General features: G+C 38.1%; 3 protein-coding genes across 4 annotated transcripts in view; 2 read left to right on the top strand and 1 right to left on the bottom strand.

The window, feature by feature from the left end:
* col9a1a (collagen, type IX, alpha 1a) overlaps positions 1-9104 on the top strand; it is a 22170-nt gene extending 13066 nt beyond the window's left edge. Inside the window, exons 25-33 of the mRNA XM_046028535.1 lie at positions 2398-2469; positions 3878-3913; positions 4021-4065; positions 4343-4375; positions 5008-5154; positions 5428-5482; positions 6197-6385; positions 7843-7920; positions 8899-9104. Of these exons, the coding sequence (XP_045884491.1) occupies positions 2398-2469; positions 3878-3913; positions 4021-4065; positions 4343-4375; positions 5008-5154; positions 5428-5482; positions 6197-6385; positions 7843-7920; positions 8899-9104 (861 nt within the window). The remainder of the gene's footprint in view (positions 1-2397; positions 2470-3877; positions 3914-4020; positions 4066-4342; positions 4376-5007; positions 5155-5427; positions 5483-6196; positions 6386-7842; positions 7921-8898) is intronic.
* A 2279-nt stretch (positions 9105-11383) lies between these two features.
* Positions 11384-20279, bottom strand: ptp4a1 (protein tyrosine phosphatase 4A1). Of its 2 annotated transcripts, none has more exons than XM_046047872.1 (6): positions 20121-20279; positions 16839-17530; positions 16447-16539; positions 15339-15469; positions 14664-14738; positions 11384-12588 (listed from the first exon to the last, which is right to left on the bottom strand). In XM_046047872.1, the coding sequence occupies exons 2-6, from the start codon at positions 16941-16943 to the stop codon at positions 12471-12473; spliced, it is 522 nt and encodes a 173-aa protein (XP_045903828.1). In that variant the 5' UTR covers positions 16944-17530; positions 20121-20279; the 3' UTR covers positions 11384-12470. The 2 variants fall into 2 exon arrangements, with proteins under 2 accessions (XP_045903828.1, XP_045903837.1); XM_046047881.1 differs by having other exon boundaries at positions 16839-17527; positions 20121-20273.
* Positions 19432-22025, top strand: part of lgsn (lengsin, lens protein with glutamine synthetase domain) — an 11406-nt gene continuing 8812 nt past the window's right edge. The window contains exons 1-2 of the mRNA XM_046028644.1: positions 19432-19464; positions 19586-19648. Of these exons, the coding sequence (XP_045884600.1) occupies positions 19432-19464; positions 19586-19648 (96 nt within the window). The remainder of the gene's footprint in view (positions 19465-19585; positions 19649-22025) is intronic.

Here is a 22025-nt window from a genome sequence, read left to right on the forward strand (position 1 = left end):
CCTTGAGTTAAATTACAGGCACAAGGTTTCTAGACAAATGAACAGAGTGCAGAAGACTGCATATTGTGGCCTGTGTTAACCTGATTAAAGTCTGATTATAGGATACTAATAAAACTAAACTGAGAAATGCACAAGATCACATAATTGATGAAAACCAGCCAGAACATGTTCAGTCTGCTGCAGAATTTTCATGTTTTCATCATGCATGATTGCAGATTCTACACCACTGCATCTACATCTAATATAATAAAATACAATATGGGTAACACATCTTGATGTCCGTGACTGTCCAGAAGGAAATTCACTTTGCAGAAGCTGGCACAGAAAACAAAAAACAAAAAACCTGCCAAATAAAAGCATTAAAGTTCTTAATGTGGCACGTTGTTTATAAAATAATTTACTGGAGCTCTACATTAAATTATTATATTACTAATTACTATATACTATAGAGTAAAACACGTTTTTACTAACTTAATAATAAACAAAGAAGTCAAATCTTCACAAAACTCATAGCCATCGGTCTGGGCAGCGTCGTAAGGCACGCTGATAGGTCAGAAGCTAAAAACATGTGCAGCCGTGTATTAAAAATATTTCTTTCTATTGTGCTTTGATACATTTAGGCATTTATTTGTCTATCTACCCATTTCTACCTTTTTCTTTTCTGTCTTTTAGGGTGAACGAGGGCCGAGAGGGCATGACGGGCCTGCAGGATTACCAGGAGCAAGGGTAAGACTTAAGAGTGTGTCTAATATCAACCCAACACCTTGACACCACACCACACCAATGACAGCTGCACAGGTGGAGGTGACAGGAGAGTTTAGTCAAAACTGGTTTTACATTCACTGTGGGATGAACCTTCAACAACAGCTGGAAGTCACGCAGTGTTCTGTGTGATTATCAAAATAATGTGTTTGTTTTAATGTGTACAGACTAAGGGAAAAGGCAGACCAGAAGTGAAAATGGTACATTTACTAGCAAAAACAGGTTTTAAAAATAAGCTGCTGTAGATATCTCCCTCTATCACAAATGGGCAGGACAACAATGAGTTTTTGTATTTTACAGGTAAAAGTAAAAAAAAAAAAAAAGTTTGAACCAGGCAAGATCGATTTCTGAATACCCCATGCGTCTGTGTGGGAGCAACACAATATATTCATGTGATAATTATTGTGGATGGTGCACAACATATTCACAATAAAAGACGAAAGACTAAAGGAATATAATCAGAAGAGGAAGTGCTAATAATAAATATTAATTAATAAATAAAACAATGTGCATATATATATATATATATATATACAGTAAATCATCAGTCATAGGTGCATACTGTATACTATATCGGCATTTAAGTACATTCTTTGATTTGCTATATATAATAATATCTGAACAAGTTACAAAAAATAGACAATAAACTCCAAAAGTTATAGGACCTAATCTGGTGCACAGAAAAGTCTCGAGAACTTAACAGAAAGGGTGTTGCCCCAGTACAGAACCCTGCGGTACTCCAAATATTAATTACAAGGTACACATCTATATGTTGAATCATGGTTTATGTTGATTTATGTTATGCATATAGCAAAAAAGCTGGATCATGGCTGTATAGAAGGGTTATAAACATTCCTTTTATTGGTAAAACTAATAAAAACCTGGGAGGAAAACAACAGGATTATGGTAATACTGTTGTGGGAAAAGATGGACGAAAATGAGACCACGGATGGCTCGAGAAACAGTGCAAAATATCTTTTGATAAAGCAAAGACTATGGAAGCTTTCTGCTCTGTGCTGCTGCAAACCTCGGCTCTATCAAACTAAGAGATTAGGGGCTTGAAATACAAATCGAGCAATCTGTGTTCATAAATACTTTCTGAACGTATTATTCACTAAGATAAACCTTGTATCTTGGAACTGAAGCCTTTGGCCATGCTTTTATTAAAGAGTGGCAGGTCTTTATGAACTTCTGTCCCTGCAGTTAAGTCTCTAATCCGCCGGTGAGAGGGCATGAATGGCCCCTTGTTACAGAAATCTGAAGGCCCAAGGGGTTTTTCTGCAGATCAGGGGGGATTCAGGGCAGGAAAAGAAGCTGAGAAGCCCTGAAAGAGCTCTCTGTTCCCCAGGAATGCCTGAAACCCATCAGCCCACTGTACACCACAATCAGTACCCACACACACACCCATAAACATGGTTGGGGGGTTCTTCGGGGCCTTCCAGACTCACCTTTCAGATGATGTGAAGCTGGAAATGTTTGTATTTTTTCTGTGTATGCGGTCAGGTTAAGGTGGGGGCAACAGTACTTTTTCTAAGCTTCACACAGTCGGTCTTGTGTTATGACTCTCGAGTGTGCATGTGCATATACATTCAACGTATTTTACAGTTTTCTTTTTGTGTGTCTGTGTTTTAACAGGGACCCAAAGGCGATCCGGGCCTTCCAGGTCTACCTGGCCCTGCTGGTTATCTTGGCCAGAAGGGCGACAGGGTAAGACACACAAAATGACTATAATACATACACAGATTCCCTTTAAAAGTGAAGCCATGTGAGCTTAACAGCCAAAACCATCAGGAGTCAATCGATGCTAGATCATTGCACTTCTCAAATGTTCCCTGGCCCAGATCATAGAAGTACTTTTGCAAATAAATAGTGTTGTTTAAACGCTTCACTCTAGTTAAAGTTCCAGGTCCAGATGTTAGATCTGTCCAAGGTTGAATTTGGGGTGGCGTTATGGTGGAAAACATCAAAACAGTCATACAGGTATAAATTGTCCACTTATAAAAAGTTTCAGAAAGCAAACAGGACACGTCAATCATGTGTGGTCTGAATTCAGCTACATACAGAGCAGAGAGGAAGTCTAATCAGCCAATCACCTGCAGGGGTGTAGTTTGTTTTTGTTTACTGGTGTAGTTTGTTTACAGAATGAATTTAAAGATTGAATCGTCACAACATATAAATCTGATTGATCTGCAGCAGCAAATACTTTAATTAAACTGACTGTCGGCTTTCTGGGGAAATTGCTGCAAACTTAATTAATGGATTTCACTGATTTTAAGTCTAACTGTTAAAATGAAGCTGTGAAAGCTGGTTATTTAACCAGGAAGACCCCTGAGATAAAGAAATCTCTTTTTCAAGGGAGACCTGAGCTAAAATAAATTCATTAATAAACTTAAGTGAAATAAATTTGATTATAAATAAATAAATATCGTAATATAGATGAAATTTCATAGTTCACTACAGTTTTGTGAGGTAGTTTTTCATTTAAGAGTCTTAGGTAGCGGCTCCGGTAGGGCCTCGGCCCCTTGTGCTCTCATGCCATTGTTTGGAGCATTTAGAAGCTAAAGAGCCAGATATTTCCCTCAGAGAGGAGAGAGAATATTGGACATTCATCAAGTGACCCAAAACTACTCTAAATGAATGACAAAGTAGCTCTGTAACTGCTGGAAGTATAAACAAGAAAGTCTTTCTCTCAAAGTTTTCTAATCAACTTAAATATGTCAATGTTGCGTTCACTTCTAGTCTCTGCTGCCTCCCAGTGGCCAAAAGCTTTTGCTGTTTTAAGAACAAGTTTTAGCAATACCGAGTATGGATACAAAATATTGGCAATTGCCTAGTTCAGAAAGAAGCCCGAAAAATGGTCAAATCCAAGTAAGACCAGGGTTCTCAGTTCTGAAAGTATAAAGTAAAAGTTAAATCAGATTGAACAAAGCAGAATCAAATCTAGACCAATTGTTAAGAACAAAAAGTTAAAAATCACAAAATTTCTTTGACGTAACCAAATACCTATAACATGTGAAAAGGCCCTACTATATTATATTATGACCGCAAATGCGACAGAATTTTTTTCATATAAAATGGTTTCAGATTATAAAATATTTATGTTCTTTTTTCTCAGGGTGCAGTCGGTCTTGATGGTCCAAAGGGAGAGCAGGTATGTTTCATATGTTGTAATATTACACCAGCTATATAAATCACAGATTACAGTGTTGAGTTGGAGCACATTAAGTGCCAAAAATCTGTCGTGCATCTTTATTTTAGGGACCTGCAGGTGCTGAAGGAACACCAGGAGAGACCGGAGAACTGGTGAGTGATTGACTACTGAAACACCTGCTTTTGCTTGTTTTCATGCAGACAGCAATATTTGTCTGTTGACGGATCAGCGTGAAACCAAAAGGTGAAATTCTGTCAAATTATTAAGATATTTAAAAAAAGATCTGGTACTATGAGGTGAAAAATATGTGAAAATATAATTTCCTTTCAATGCAACAAAACTTCCCTACGCAGCATCACATTTGATAAAAACTTTGTATGCAAATATCTGTAGACGAACAATTACTTACGTATCTTGTCTTCCTTACAGGGTGAGCAAGGAGAAGAAGGAGAAAAAGGATCGGTACGTTCACCAAAACAAAGCATCATAACCATATCACATCACATTTTGATTCTGAAAAGGTCCTACTGTATGTCAGTGTGACTTCACAAGCTGTACTGATTTCTTTGGCATTGAAAAAAGAACACCCAGATGTGATGATCTGTCTGATACCTACTGTTGTTTACATTCTGCAACTGTTTAAAAAGCATAATCAGTTGCTTCACTGCAGTTAAGATTTAACTGTGAAGCAGCTACAGGACAATTGGAGTTTGCCATGATACAGTAAGTTGATGCTAAAGTCTGGATCTAGTCTCTTTTTTTGGCAGCAGATCAGTTAAACAGCAAAATTTCAAACAACAGCAACTCCTGAATGAGACCTTATCCTTCTTGTTTATGATCCCACCCCTGCTGCCCTTTGACCTCCGAGAGGATATTTATAATATAACTAAATACTGACTTTGCTGCTCTGCTCATCTTTGCTCTTACAAGCTGCCATGTCCCTGATCACATGACAGTCTAACAACAGATTAAATTAGATGTTCAGATTTGTTTCTCCTCCTCTCACTGTGTTCCTGAGTTACCCATGTGCACACTATCTGTTGTAATCTAGTCATCCTAAACGTTAGCATCTACCTGCTGCTGTTGATTTACAGACAGGCCCACCAGGAGAGACGGGAAATAAAGGACCTGAGGGCAGCCGAGGACAGCATGGGAAAGAGGGCAAGTCGGGCCAACCGGGACCACGCGGCATGCAGGGCGACATGGGGGTACCAGGCTTGCCAGGGGTGCAGGGACCAGCGGTGAGATGTTTTTATCTCTGAACTATTCTGTGACAGGTCTCTACTGAATCAAAGCTGTTTCTGGTCAACAGGGAGTGTTTGCCATTATTCAACAGAAAGTACAGGATATTGTTGGGAGTGATTTATCATTAAACATTAGTTTTATAGAATTAAATATATGCCTACTTGATTTGCTAAGGCAACAACCCAGGGCCTCGGTGCATGTGATGTTTGCCCATAATAATGCTGTAGGAACATATGGCTCATCCTTATCAACAATCTCTTTTTGTTCAGGGAAAATCACCAACAGATACACACATCAAACAAGTCTGCATGAGGGTAATGCAAGGTAAGTGTTTGTCATCTTCTTACCGAACTTACTCAGTTTGTGTTCTATATTTTCTGTGTGTTCTACCTATAAAATATGTTTTAATTGTTTGGCCATTAAGTGTTTTGTCCATGGTGAATCCTTAGTAATGTTATATGTTTAAAGTTGGATCAAGACTCTTATGAGAAGAGTAAGGGGAGAATCAAGAGTTTAAGAGCTTGACAGGGACAGTGCGTATTGATACATATGACTGTAAGTGCAGGAGTGAGCTAAAAGGCTGTTTCTCATCCATAGTTTCACTCACACAAGCAGTAATGCTGGTGATTATTTAAACAATATCTGACTTTGTGATTTGACCAAAAGGTGAAACTTTTCCCACACTGTACAAGGACACTGATGATTAAAGGGTCAACCAAAATACAAATACGCATATTTTCTAAGTTAACATAAGTAGAAAGTAATAAAATAATTTTAGTTTTAGTTGTGCAGGGTTTGAGATATGGATCTCTGAGCTTTCTACCACCACTTCAACACAACAGAGGTAAATTGAATTGAATTTGTGGTGCTCACAGCCTGGAAAAATATATATTTTTTTAAACTAAAGCAACACGTCTTTTCAGTATTACTCTGAGACCACATAAAAGCTGTAAACAAAATATACTGCATCTTTAAATTTGCTCTGGGCAAGTGCCATCTTATAAATATAAACGTCAAACATGTCCTCCTGTGTCACAGAGCAGCTGGCCCAGCTAGCAGCTAGCCTGAGCAGGCCTGAGTCAGGCATCTCTGGGCTACCTGGTCCCCCCGGCCCGCCTGGACCTCCAGGCCCCACAGGAGAGAACGGTTTCCCCGGACACACTGGATCGCGAGGGCTGCCCGGGCTGAAGGGTCCAGCTGGGGTAATGGGTCGCAAAGGAATCAAAGGTGAGATTCAGATTAGCAGCTCTACGGCCGCATGACTACTAGGTTGTGACTGTCTGGGAAATAAACGCGAAGAATGAATGAATCAATGAGAATTTACTGTGAAAGTGCTGATAAAACCAATACTAGCAACACATCCCAAATGATGCATGATCTGTCAATGATTTCTGAGCCTTAATATCATCATAAGGGAACAATCATTTTCCATTTCTCCACCAAGTCACTGACTTTTAATGGAAAACAATTTGTTTTGTATTTCAAGACAGAAGTTCAAAGTTTTCCTATTGACTTTGGTGCAGCATCCAGTGGTCATCTGAAGAGCTTAAAACTTGAGATACTTTAGTGCCAGTGGTGGAAGAAGTCTTTAGATCCTTTACTTTAGTAAAAGTACTAATACCACAATACAAGTAAAAGTCCTGCATTCAAATCTTAAGTAAACGTAAACTACTTAGGTAAACGTATTTAAGCGTTATCAGTAAAATGTACTTCCCTGTCAGAGTTGTACTATTATATCTGATGCTTCTGGATTAATGTTACTGCTGCTTTAGTATGTTGCATTTTACGGCTGTAGATATTTAAGGTTGAGCTCATTTTAACAACTTTATATCCTGTTGGGTAGTTTAAAGTTAAACTTTTTGTGAGCTCAGAAAAACAGCCCTGTTTTGTGACGATGCGTTTTCCAGCTGATCCAAGGCAGGTGTAAAACTTTTATTTAGGTTAAGAAGAAGGAGGATTTTCTCAATCCATAAGGCAATACTTCACTTTCACCACAGTTCACTAGCTTTAACTGTTATTTGTTGTTGCTTCTTAGTTCTGTGATCTGGCATTGTATATTTTGAAAACATGATGTAAAGCCCGGATGTCGTGGATGGAGTCTGAGCTACTGATGCATTGCTCTGACATAATAATTACCTTATTATTAAGTGGATCAGGTTATCAGCCAGACATATCCGTCCATATTTAACAGTTTCTTTGTCCTTTTGAGAGTTTTATTAGTTGCCTGATGTTTAAGTCAAGTCAGTTTTATTTACATAGTCCAGTATCACAAATCACAAATTTGCCTCGAAGGGCATTTCAGGGGCTTTTCTCAGTAAAGTGAGATATATGGGTTTATAATTGGGGAAAAACAGAGCACTGCTATGGGATCTGCACTCAGATACCCTGGTTTGAGGTATTGGAATTGGTACTCGGAGAGAAAAAGTCATGTTTGTACACCCTTAGAATCTGTACATCTTTAAATAAAATTATAGTAAAGCTAAAGATGTATTGGTAAGTTGATTATCGTTTTTTAGTGTATGTGTTCTTATTTATATCTTGTTCTATGGCCCACTTCCCCCTCAGAGACCAATCAAGTTCATCTTAATGTTAATGAAGGAACAGATGAGGTGTGAAGTCTGAGCTTGAACTTCAGCTAAATATAGTAACTTCAATTATGTGATAATTATGTTTCCTCTATGCAGGTGACCAAGGTGACAAAGGAGACAGAGGACCCACAGTGATAGGACCCAAAGGAGCACCAGGATCCCCCGGTCTAACAGGTAAATGACAAGTATGACTAATAAATCTGAATTTAGAACAAATGTCCTTAATTTCTGACTCTGATGCATCTAAATCAAACACTCGGCATTATTCAATAAACAGCATAAAGACTACTATTATCTGTATGATAAAACTACTATTATCAATATGATAATTTTCATCATCTCATCAACTCAAGGAAGAAAACATTGATTTGGAGGTGTGGGGTGATGTGTAATTTAGAATATACCAGGTGTATTCTCACTTTGACAAACCCTGTTTAGTACTGCTTTAATAACTACATAATTCAAAACATGTATGACAAAACATCTATATTTTAAATCAGCATTGTTCAAAATTCTTCTAGTGCTTCTACTGATTTTCTACTTTTTATTATAGTCCTGATAAGATAACTAAGTTCCAGCAATGAGACCACAACTATTACCCTTCAAATATTTAACGTTGTATTAACACAAGCAGCCATACAAGAACTTTACCTACCTTTAAACTAATAAAATTACAGAACTGATAAAAACTGAATTTAAACCAGGAACTGTTGCATTAAAGATTTAGTTAACAAGACTACAAATCTGACAGTAGTTGATTACTTGGTGCTACGAACACATTTCAGTCTTTACCAAACAATGATTAGTTTCATTTGTAGGCCTGTAGATATCAATACATTTTACAAAAGCAGATTCTTTACATAGTTATGTACTGGTTAAACTGGAAATGATTTATTCAGATTAGGGAGAGCTTCTATAAGAGGAATTACTATAATCTAAAGAGTGTACATCATTTTAGTGATTAACAGATACAAAAGCTAGAGAACTCACTCAAAAAGTATTTCCAACTATTACAGAAAGAAAATCCCAACATGGCTTCTAATTCTCTAAACTCATGAACTTAAGAAAAACTCATATTTGTTATTCAGTGTTTTGCTCAAGGGCACTTCAGCAGGGCAAACAAAAAAAAACCTGTTTAACTTCTTCTCTCAGGTGAACCCGGTCGACCGGCTTACGGCAAAGATGGTCGTGACGGAGAAAGGGGACCCCGTGGTATTCCCGGTGCAATCGGCGTCCCTGGGCCTCCCGGTTCTGCCGGTATGAATGGTTACTGTGAGTCGTCACAGTGCGTCCTGCCCATGGTGGCATCGCCTGTTTCTGCAAAGGACTCCAGCATGAAGGGCCCCAATGAGATGTGAAGAAGGGCCGGAGCAGAAAAGTGAGAGACTGGAGGAGAAACAAGAACTCCATGGAAGATTTGTCCATTTGGGTTTTGTCACTTGGTTTGTATGTTTGTCTTTTTTTTTTTTTTTAATTTGGTCCTCTCATTTGGAAAGTAATTTTGTTCTCTTGAAGCCATCTTTGTGGTTATAAACTGACATGAAGGTGGACAATGAACAGCACACCTCACTTTTTTGAAACTCCTTTCCATAAAAAGTTTCATTTTACCTCAATTTTGCCATCTCTGTACTGTAAAAATTTGAGAAATGAAGAACTCGCTGAATATGTACAAACCCAACGGCCCCATTTCTATCTGAGCATCAACGAGGCAAGTCTGAACATTTTTCTGTATGTTTATGTAAATGTGTCAATACGCAAATTATACTGCTGGAAGACGTACATGCTGTTTGTGAGTATCTTTGTTGTTTATCCACTTAAATCCCCCTGTGCCTTTTCCTCTAAATGTAGGATATATTTGATCTCTCTCATGACAGCTGTTGTTTTTGTGATTGAAGGGCGGCGATGTGTGAAAACCTCTCTGGCAGTTTTATATGACTTTTTATTTATTATATCAAGGTTCAAAGTGACATCTTCGAGTTGTACAAAGGAGGAAATAAACACATTTTGATAACCTCTTGCATGTTTTGTATGCACTAGTAGCCTACCAGTAACTACCAAGAGGTGATTTAAATTAAAACTGAATTCCTATAATCAACAGCTTTAAGACGAACCAAAGCTGAAAAAACTGGTGTGAAGATAAAACATGCAGTTTTCACACAAAAGCTGACTTTAAATCAGTCAATTAATTTTATTTTTATCAGGTGAGCCACATGTGTTTATGGTGTAACATCAATAAGATTAGATTTGATTCTTTCAGAAGATTTATTCTGCCCACACTTGAATTTCATTGGATACTTCCAAAACATATGTAAAAGAAAGAAAGTTAATTGAGTCAGTCTGCAATGCTTATATACAGTTAAACCAAGACACTGCAATACCAGTAACATTTTATCGGTAATTTTATGGTAAGTTTGAGCAATTGGACAGCAGAAGCTCAATATGTCTATGTGATCATTTATAACAGCTTATATGATTTACACTCCTCCTGAGTAGCTCACAAAGTATATTTATATTCAGCTATTCGATACCAAGCTTTTTAGCAGTGTAAACAGTACACAGGTTATTCATTGAAAAGAAACTTGAATGTGTCATTCATTTATTATTTATCATTTAACTGATTAAAAATGATGGCTAACACCTCTAGTATATCAGAGATGACTGACAAAGACCTACATAAGTATGTGTTTCACTCAAGGTTTTCATGTGAATGGCACAGCTCTCTCTGTGCCTGAATCTATCCAGTGAAATCAAACCAAATGCCAATATTTAACTCGAATAAACCAGGTTCAGTGGATCATCTTGTCAGGTCGCAGTTAAGGGAAAGCCGATGCAGACTCATCAAAACCAAAAAGTCATCAGAAATACAGCAAGAAGAGTTGGGGATGAAGGTATGTTTCAAAAAGACCACAAGGGGGCGAACCGCAGGGTGGCAGCCATACCATCGTCTTCATCAACAAGAATTTAAAAGAGGTATTTTAGTACATCTCACATTCTTCCTGCTCGTTTTCTATTCCAGCTGCTGAATAAAACTTCTTAATCCTTGTGGCACATTTTAAAACCACAACGTGGATTAAACACCTTAGATACAATGACTGTTGCCTTGTGTTAACAGCTAATTTTACAACAGGACGTCAAGAAGTTTTCTCAATATTTCTAGGATCTTGTGATTGATAGACACAAAAGACAATAGAGAGAGGATCTTGTAGATGGAGGTGAACAGAAATTACTCTTCAGGGTTTAACAATTGTGAGTTCTAGTTTTTGGAAATAGGGAACATAAGACAAAACTAATGAAGAGTTAAACAAACTAGAAAAAAAATCTGATTTTTTTCATCAGACACCTTTTCAATTACAACCCTGCCTCTTGATTTGTTCTTGACCAATAGATTAATTGTTTAAATTAAATAAATATTAGTCTTTTCAAATTGTATATAGACATATAGAACTGAGCGAAGTGATAACATGCTGTGGAAAGTAGCTGGTATGTAGAATTAGTAGTAGAATTTATATTTTCGTATCTAACTACTATTTCCACAGTTGAGAATGAAAATCCATTCAGACACAATTTAAAAAAGCACTTTCTATACAATCATGATGATATTAATTCATAACCAGTGAAAATAACCACCCATTGACTATTTTCTTTTTCAGTGTATCATTTAATGTACTCTCACTGACTCACAAGTTGGTGAACAGGTACAACTTTGTCGCTCACGGTACTAAATCACACATCCATTGATAGTATAAATAGCCAACCTAATAATAATAATACTACACATTTTCAAATACATAAAATCATCAAGTATCCAAGTCTTAAGTTACCGACATCAAATAAAAAGGCATACAAAATATAGCAGACGTTGGAAGTCCAGTTTGAAGCAAAAAAAAGAAAAAAGAAACAAACTAAAACAAAAAACTAAATCACATTTTGGACATGGCAGTTAATTAGTAAACAGAAGATCTGATAGAGAAAAGAAACAAAAGTACGAGTTCCTAGACTTTCAATTGACAAATATTGCAACAAGTAAGCATTTTATATTAAAAAATAGTTACTGAAAGGGCTTAAGTGAGTGTAAGACTTCCTGCACAAGACAAAGGCAACGTTTTCTTTTTTTTTTGTTCCGAGTAGAAAAATGACCTTTCCCAAATGCCAGCGGGAGTCGACTCCCGCCTCAATTGCCTTTGTTCCACTTCGATTGTAAGGCATTTACGGATGAACCATCTGATTTGAAGGAAGGCATACCTCTTTCCAGTCAGTCTTGAAACGGAACCCTAAAATTGAACGGGGTTTACATAATTCCTCACATCATGAAATTAAAAATTTATTTTTTTTAGCACTCGCTAGTTCTCAGGCGATGTAACCGTAGTGGCCAATTAAAATCTTTGGGATGCGTTTGCAGAAAACAATTAATCCAACATCTTACAATGATACACGACTCAGCGCTGCCCTTCCGAATTTTTTTTTTGGGGGGGGGGGGGGGGGGGGGGGGGGGGGGGACGGGACGACATCAAGAGAAAACACGGTGATTCCGGTTCACACAACTAATTTTACTGTTTTCTTTTTTGGGACACTTGAGTTTGAACCTGGAGTGGGGAAAGGGGACAGTTAAATTACAGAGCATGGTTTTTCAACACAATGACTAAGAAAACAAGCCTGCCAGGTAATAAGCTAGTGAGGTGGGGGAAGGGGGGGGGATTTGCCTTGGCGTGGCTCAGGGTTTGGCTCTACTGGATGCAGCAGTTATTGCGATGGCCGTTGGAATCTTTGAAGCGCAGGCGCATCTTTGGACGATATTTTTCCAGGTAGAACAGCTGCTTACTGTTGAACGCTCCTCGACGCTTCCTGGAAGAAACAATGACAATGTCAACTCATTTCAACAGATCTTCATCAATCGCTTCAAACACCACAAGGTCAGGCAGTTAAAGGGTGATTTTGGTATTTTGAAACCGTGGCCCCATTTCCATATATTTTAATGTCAATGCTATTGTATTTGTTGGCCACACATTTATCTCCCTGTTTTCCTGTGAGTGATAGTACTCACAGAAACTGATTGTTTGGGTTGAACATAAAGCAGGGAGGGATGAGTCATAACTTTTAAATAGCTGAGATAGTGAGAAAAGAGTGATTTCAGTAGAAGTGGATGGAGTGCTTTAAAGTATGTGCTATGTCATTTCATGAAATGCTTTTAGCTCCCACATGCTTTAAAATATGTGGATTTTCATAGAAAGGACATTTGATTTTAAATGGCTGTATATTTTGATTAGGGGGGAGCAATAAGTATACAATCTTTCATTACAATATATGTCACTTATATCAGTAATTTAGTATATCTTGATATTAGGGCTGCAGCCAACAATGATTTTATCATTCGAAGCTTCTATAGATTATTTCAACGCAGTCAGTAGTTGTTTTCTTTAGCTTGAAATAATCCCAGACTTTGGACACTTTCTTCTTTGTCCCTCGCTATTTTCTCTCTTCCTCCACTTTGCAAACAGCGCCATCATAATCACGTCATGTTCGCAGCGTAAGCGCACTGTGCGACAGTAATAAATGTCCGTGCAAAACACTGTGCTGTATAGTTATATGGATTAAACAAAGCATTGATGCAAAGAATTTGTATTTTATTAATCGATTTAATCAATGAATCGTTTCAGCCCTACTTGATATAATAAATATTCAGGAAAACCAAGTCAGAAAATGTTAATGGATAAAATTAACCGAGGAATGTTTTTTTATATTTAGAAAAATTAAAGGATAATATGGTAATTTTAAACCCGAGCCCTTTTTTTGTTTTTTTTACATATTTTGGTGTGGAAATAACTAGTAAGTACAAACAGTTTTGGAATCTGTGCAATAGACTGCTTCAGCTGACAACCGCCAACCAGCTGAGGTCTCGCTCAAGGACAACTCCCGTTCTGAAATCTTGTGAGTGGCGAGTTGTCCCATCGGTGTTCCTAAAACAACTCGGGAGATTTCAGAGCAAGAACTGTCCTTGAGCGAGACTTCTGTTTCTGGTTTCTCCTTTCATAATATGTAGCCATTTAAAATTAAATGCTCCCAGACTCCCCCCCCCCAACATTCTAGTAAATTTCTATGAAATTCAAAAGTTTCAAAACATGTGGAACCTAAAAATATTTCAAGAAATGACAACACATAATTGAAAGCACTATCCACTGTTCCTACTGAAATCCCTCTTTTCTCACTATCCGATATCTCAGCTATTTAAAAGTTATGACTCATCCCTCCCTGCTTTACCCAAACATTCAGTTTCTGTGAGTCCTCTCTCTCACGGGAAAACAGGGAGATCTCAAAATTATTTGACGGCCACGGCCAACATAATCAGGCAGTGTGGGCTTATCACAGATAACCTGGTATCTTTATACGATAAGCAATAAGAATCTGCTGTACATAAATGCCAAAGATACTGAATGCTTGAGGAAGTGAAGGGTCTCCATTACATAGTTTGTCCACCAGAGAGCAGTGACAACTGTTACGTGTAGAGCTCAGTAGATATCCTGGTTGTAATGATCAAATATAGGCAAATGTAAGGGAGCTTTAGAAAAATGTTGATGTTAAAAAATTTATTTGGGGGCTTCCTGACATACCACAACGTCCACGGTTTGATTCTAGCCATTACCTTTGTTGCACACCTCTCTTTCTTCCCTTGTTTCCCCATCTACCTCTGGACTGTCATTTGTAATAAAAGGGGAAAATGCCCCCAGATATATTATCAGATTTTTAAAAGTGAAATATCCACTTTCAATCAGGCTTTATTTATAACACTGCTACAGCGTGCTGTTTCACTGTGATATGAAAGATCACCAGAAGGCTGGATTGGCTTTTCAAACAAAACATAACCTTCTTCTGGGCAAACACTGCACCTCTGTCGAAAGGTTTTATTTGTCATGCAATCTTACTGTCGAATGAACTGGACAGCATCTTCGTATTTCATCCCACATTCGATCAAGGCGAGCGCGACCAGAACAGGAGCTCTGCAAGGGAAACAAAGCACAAAGTGTGTCAGTTAAACAGATTTGATTTACATTACTCTACTCTCTGATTTCATCTATCCTCAGAAAGACCTCTGTTGAGTTCAAGTTGAGTCCAAAAACTTAATCAGCAAAGTTCTCCCAACCCTCATATTTGTGACTGTGAGCTGTGTGTGTAATAGGACACCGGGGAGCGGAAGTTCATCTATTTTTAAATCTCTGATCAGTTTATAGCGGAAACAATGAAAACAGAACCTGTTAGGCAGGTTGTTGTATGCGAGTGATTTCATGAGTCATGTATGGGAACATAAACAAAAACTCTTTTCAGTCATCCGGGTTATAGGTACTCAAGGAGGATTAAATCAAGGACATTTAATAGCCCAGCTGCCCTTGGATTTTGTAGTTTGCTTTTGAAACCAATGACAAATGTAAAAATCAAAACCAATTATCTTATCTAATTTTCAACCATCTAATTTCACATATAAATATATAAAAGTGTACAAACAGTTTTATTTGTCACATCCCAACGCACAGAAATGACGTGTAAAATATAATCCCTTATGATAAGAACACACATTAATCTCTCTGACAGCGAGTGCTCACCTCCCCAGCCCTGCCACACAGTGGACAGCGATGCAGCAGCCGGGCTCCTCCCTAAACTTCAGCTTCAGCAGGTTCAGCCAATCATCCACGATCTGGTTGGAGGGAGGAGCTCCATCGTCAAAAGGCCAATCCTGGAAAAGAAGATGGGGAAAGAGGGAAATGATGTCATGTGCCCAGATTCTCGGAAACCAAAACAAAAGAAGTGTGAGGGCTGAACCAGCTGAAGGGAAACAAAAATGTTGTTGTTAGGAGTGGGGGAGGGACGTTAGGAAGGTTTCCCCCCCCCCCCTTCTTCTCTTTTTTAGTGGCTACACATGAAGTTGACCCACTTAATCTAGTTAGTGACAGAATCAGTTTATGTACTGTTCTGTACTTCTCTTTGGTTTCTATGTCATTAAATGAATCCATGAGCATATAATTTAATTGGTGCTGCAACAATTAGTTGATTAATCTCTTAATCGATTGACAGAAATATATTTGACAACTGTTTTCATAATAGATTCATCTTCTAAGTTAATAATAAAGCACAGATCCAGACACATTTGTTTTCAGCTTCTTAAATGTGAGGATTAGCTGTTTTTATATGAATGTAAATTTAATATATTTGGTTTTTAAATGTTCATTGAACAAAACAAGCACTGTGAAGATAACACTTAGACTAAAAACAATCAACAAATGAATAAATAATGAAATGAATGATGTTCACTACTTAGTTAATTAATTTATATATGCTTTAGTTCCTAATCCATCTTTAAATTGCTGATTAAAAAGTAAATATTTATTACTATGGTTTTGAAAATTAAAACATTAAACACTTTCCTCCCTGGTCTGCTTGCTCAAAAACTCATTAAATCATTCATTAATTCACAGTGTTGGAAAGAGTGAAAAGGTACAAGCTGTGAGCTCAGTGTTATCATTGGTCTTAGTCTGTTATGCCTTTTATTAATGGAAAATTTTACTCAACACTCAGTAATAACACAAGCATAAAACTGACAGGGCGTGTTCAGGAAAGTAGCACAGAGTTGGGAGAGAAAAAGAGCAAAAAACCCCCACATTGAGTTTGGTTTGATGCATGAAGGAATCAATGAGTTTGTAGTCTTGAACTCACCAGAACTTGGATTCCCTCTTTCACCACCAAGGTGGCATCATAGGTGGCCTCACAAACTCTCACAACGGTGGTCACGCCATATTTCTTCAGCTCCTGTAAAAAACACATCACGATATATTAGAAAGAAATAATACCAAACATAAAGTAAGTACACAAGCAATAAAATTGAATTAGTCTCACGTGTTTTATCTTCCGCTGAATATTATCTTCCATTACTGTCAGTTTCAAAATATTATATTTCCGAGCACATTTTCTTTGTCCTCATGTTTCCCAAATGTGAAGATACAGTTCTAGAAACGTATTACTTCAAAAAATGCGAAAGCTTAAAAATGTGTAAACCTCAAATCTGAATGATTAAATTTTAACTTTTAACCAATGACACTGAGGCTCACCTCGATGAACTTGTTCAGGGTGGCGTTGGTGGGATTGTGGGTAATGAGGAACCGCATGTTTTTGTAGGTGATCTCCACAGGGGCCGGTCTGTTCATACGAGCCATTGTGACAACGTAAAAAAAGAAACCCAAAACAAAACCCAGAAGTCTTCCACAGAGTAAAAACTCTAATGTAAACACTTAGTTAACCTCGGAGGGAATGTCAAACAAAAACTTCCAACGAGCTTCTAGAAACCCAAGAAACAGAAATCCTCCGGTCTTCTTCGAAGTTGGCAAAAAACAAAACTAAACGAAGGCTGCGACAGGAAAATGGGGAAATTTGAGGAGTTAACGGCCGAAAAAGGGTGGACAATCAGAGAAATAACTCAAAACCCTCTGCTTTGGAATAAAACAAAAGAAAAGGAAGGGGGAAAAAAACAAGGCTGGTTCCACCTTGATTCAGGCCAGGCGGAAGCCGACGAGGGCAGTGTGCAGCGGGTGAAGTTACCCCATCCAGGCCAAGTTGTCGCTGGTTCTGGGAGGCGTCCCGGTCCTGCCAACTTTCCGGGGTCCCTCCTGTGGCTCAAGTGCGTCGGATCGATGGCGAGTTTGGCCGTTCACTCGTCTGCATAGGCAGCGTGCTGAGCCTGGCAGTAGTCCCCACTGCCCTTCAGAAACTCCATAAATGTGTGACCCAGAACACCACAGAACTGCTGCAGGACACAGAGCGGGACAAGGAGAAAGAAGAACAAGGTGCTTTTAAAAACACAGATTTAAAAAGGAAAGAAACAACACGGGGGGGTTCAGTCCTGGTGCTCTTTGCTTTGGCACTGAAACGTGACAAAACAGCTCCTGGTGGTATACACTTGAAACATTTTGGCGATCTCCGACTTGGGATTGAACAATACCCTTATTTTAGAAAAAGTTCAAGCTATTTCCTTTGAGAACATACTGATAGTGAATAGTAAAAGTACTACTACCAAATACTAAGGTTGGTTAATTGACCTATGGAAATATAATGATCTTATTTTAATATTCAAGTTAGAGCTGCAACTAATGATTATCTTCATTATCGATTCTTTTATTTATTAATTATTTGGATGACCAGCAGTCCAAAACCCATTCTATTTACTATCATAGAAAATATTCACATTTAATAACCTAAAACCAGTGAATTTGTCACAAATAACTTCATAGTTTTGGTTTACTGACTGTTACACATCAGCACTTTAGACTCTACTCTACAACTTGAGATGGTTATTTGTCATTTTACAGAACAAAGCAACAGATTCAACAATACCCACAAATGTTGCTGATGTTTTGAGATTTTTATCTCTTCTTTCCAGAACGGGTGCAAAATACACTGGTTAACATTTCTGTTTTGTCAAACAGATGCGTCATACACACCCGCAGACTCCCTTCTGTACACTGATGACTAACATCACCGTAACCCAATAGTGGCCTAGATAATGATACTGCATCTACAGACAAGTGTCAGTCCTTAAGACTCAAAGATTAAACTCATAAGAAGTGATCGATCGAAGAAAAAGCCTAACATAGACCAGACTTCAACGCAGACATGAGACAGTGTTCTGCAAGTAGGGGTGGGAATCACCAGAGGCCCCACGATGCGATATTATCCCGATATTTATGTTGCGATTCGATTTTAAATATATTGAGATATATTGTAATTTATTACCTTTTTCCAACTTCCAATTAGGTCCCTAAAGTCATGTTCATATCACTTTTTCTGTCCTCTATATGGTCCTGTTAAGTTTTCTAGTGGACTAAAAAAGAAATAGATTTTATTATTCTAGTACCAAAAAGTTAAGAGTCCCATCTGCAATTTATATAATAAAATATCGATACTTGGCGTCCGTGTATCGATACAGTATTGCCATGTCAAATATCATGATACTATGCTGTATCGATTTTTTACCCCACCCGTATCTGCAAGTCCCGGTTTTCATACACTGCCAGAAATTAAATATAAAATTTACAAAAGTTGCGCATTTCCCAGTGTTTAAGAACTAATGAGGTGCAATCATACAAAGCTAAAAATGTGAACTCCTGTGTGTTTGTGTGTGTTATTAACCCACCTCAGCATGTTAAGCACGACACTGTTAACTGCAAGGATGTGAAGTGCAATGCTTCACAGGAAGGAAGATGGTAAAATAAGACGACAAAAATGAAAGTCTACCTGTGAGTATGTTACATAAAGTCACACTGCAGTACTGTGTAACATCCTACCTAATGGCTGCTGCTGCACAATAAGAAGGATGTGTCATTTCTGACATCTAGGTCATATCTGTGAAAGCTGAGCTCACCACGAGGCCTTCAGCTGGGCTTTAACTGTTATTATCATCATCATCGTCGTCGTCAATCGGAACTCTCAAATGGTTTCACTGCCATTAAGCTGGGTTCTTAATGTTTTTGCCCTTTACACCCTTAAGCAGGGTATTAATATCTGAAGGCCCACTTGCTGGAAATGTTTCTGTCCTGCAGCTTATGCTCCAAATACTAAAACCTAAGCTGATCAAGCATGCTTTGTTAATCCGGCATTTTTCCGGCTGAAAAACTGAATTTGATGGAAAATGTTGCATAGCGAACAAAAATGGAGCGAATAAATGACAGAGAGGGACGTGTTGTAAAAAGACAAAAGGAAGGTGAGAAACATAAAAAGGATCATTTAAATTGATGACATGTTATTGCAGTGCAAGGCTGTAAAGTGTCCTTTGTGTGAGGAGCGACTGGGCGCCATCATATAGCGTTGGAGGCCTATAGGCTGTCAAAGAGCTGAGCGATGGACCCTCGACCCACGTTGCTTTCAGGTGACAAATACGACGCCTCGTTGAAGCAGCAGGCAGGTAGTGCGTGTCCAAAAATCACAAAGAAAATGTCATTTAGATTTTTGACTTATTTCACGTGAAAATGCGTCGATTTAATCAGACAGAAACTTCGAGAGGACTAACGTTAGCAAGGACCAGCCCGTGCTGCGCATCCTACCGCCGCTTCCGAGCCTTGACGAACAACACACAAAGCTTTTAATTACCACTTAAAAAACAGGCGCAAACACACGTTCAATCAATTTATGTCAGAGTTAAGTAAGAGATTAAGTCTTAAGCGTTAGAGTCAGGAAGATTTTAAACCGGGTTCGTGAGAAACAGGCCGTGATTTCACCGAGGAAGGCCAGCTGGTAACGGTAACGGGCTGATTTTTTTTTTTTTACAACACAAGCAGCCGAAGGAATTAAAACTGAAACAAAATGGCAGCCAATAAATAAATAAAAAACACGTTACTTACTGGGATATGCTTACTCATTGAAGATTGTAGCTTAATCATACAGCCGGTCCCCAGAAAAAGGTAAAACTGTGAAACGGTTCTCCACCATACAGTCCGATGCCGTTTCTCCGAGCGGAGCCGAAGTCTCCTGACGTACTGCGACGACTCGGTCCGCCTGGAAAGAAAGCCGAACGCCTCTTCCTGTTGAAACTTTCAAAATAAAACACTAGGACTACTACTCTTCTTAAAGCTGCTGGTATCTCTGTTTTATTTAATTATTAATTTAATATCTTTGAGTTTTGTACAATTGGTCAGAGATTAAAAAAAGCTATTCGAAGAAACCACCTTTAGTGAAGGGAATTTGTCATTTTGTTCTTAATCGTCATTGACTACACCATTACGCAATTCATTGATAAAGTAATCAGCAGATTAATCGACAATCTAAATAACAGGTTGAAGCTACCACTATGGGCAGAAGAAAAAAAAGGATTAAAGAGGGTAAGGGATTTTGGATTCAGTATTTCTAAAAACCTGGTACAAATTAGTTAGAGAAATACAACATTGGCAGATAGGGAAAAGCCTTTTATGTGGATGAACTTTACAAAGCATGTAGCATTGCTTTTCTTTCTTGTGCTATTTAGTGCACAATTTGTTTGAAATTTTGCACATAAATATAAAATGTATAAAAGGATCCTGTAGGATCACATATGATGTTCTTCTTTTGTATGTTACCAGAAGATGGCTTGTTACATTTTGACATGTTTGATACACAGTGCTGTCTTGTAATGCCTTGTAGGAAATACTACTGAAAAGTAATTATAACAGGACTGTTGCCAGAGTTCATGAGTCCAAGTTCTCCCATCGCCCCCAGAACATTTTAACCAGACACCAGGTTTCCAATTATTTTCTCATAATTTATTAAATGCTGCCTTGTGTACACTGCCTGTCAAACTAATGGAGAAATAAGGACTCCTTTATTTACTATTGGTCAGAAGTACTCAAATAGAAACATATTGAGCCTAAAAATACTGGAAACAGCCTATAAAATACCCACCATGTGTACATTTTAAATTGTGTCCCCCAAGGCTGCTCAAATTCCTAAAATCCAAGAGATGAGGACATGATGAAGAACAAGATGATGATGATGATTTCTGTAAAAAGCATAGTAACTGGGGAAACATGGTACAAAACATGCTGCTGCATGGCAGGTAAAATACTTTTCACCAAGGTGTCAGGCCTTCAAACAACAGTCATATTCTTAAATTGAACTTCACACTAGAGCCTGTCCAACCAGTTTCATCAGCTTACAGTTGAATTCCCGAAATCGAAAACAGGTGGAGAGAAGTTAACACAAAAGTTACCACCAACACACGACAAAACTGGAATCATAACAACAACATGTTGACAGTGTTCAGTACTTTAGGTGTGGCTCCTGCTGTAAGGCATTTTGAATTTATTGAACTTTTAAGAATATTCAGTGTTTGTCAGATTTCTGAAAATTTAAATTCTTAGCCATGATTTTACAATGTGATGTATTTGTTTATTTATTTATTTATTTTTATTCCTTTGTAGTATTTTTGTTCCAAGGAATGACACACCTTAAGCTCTATTTTGAAGAGAAACCCAGGCAACTTCCGTTCCTTCCTGTATTTAATTATCTCTAGCTTGAGGCAGCTTTTTAAAACCCCACCCTGAAAATGTGAGGAGGTGTTTAGCCCAGACATCTTTCTGCCTCCATGCCTATGCTCCATGCTGCACAGGTCAGGTGGTCGCTGCTGAGGCCTGACTGCTCTTTTACCTCCTGGAGCCACATGTGGCCAGAACACCGGAAATGATCCAGAATTACAAAGACTGAAACATGAGAGATTTAGGAACAATTAATAAATAGATTCTGTATTATTAATTAAACTAAACTGACTGTAAGTA

Source organism: Micropterus dolomieu, linkage group LG01 (assembly GCF_021292245.1).
Source record: "Micropterus dolomieu isolate WLL.071019.BEF.003 ecotype Adirondacks linkage group LG01, ASM2129224v1, whole genome shotgun sequence".
Taxonomy (NCBI): Eukaryota; Metazoa; Chordata; class Actinopteri; order Centrarchiformes; family Centrarchidae; genus Micropterus; species Micropterus dolomieu.

Excerpts from the sequence above, each read along its gene's own strand:
- ptp4a1 (XM_046047872.1), bottom strand. The coding sequence starts at position 16,943 with ATGGCTCGTATGAACAGACCGGCCCCTGTGGAGATCACCTACAAAAAC. Across the intron at positions 14,739-15,338 it reads TGTGTGGCAGGGCTGGGGAG|AGCTCCTGTTCTGGTCGCGC; the intron begins GTGAGCACTCGC and ends TTTCCCTTGCAG. Across the intron at positions 12,589-14,663 it reads GCTGTCCAGTTCATTCGACA|GAAGCGTCGAGGAGCGTTCA; the intron begins GTAAGATTGCAT and ends TGTTTCTTCCAG.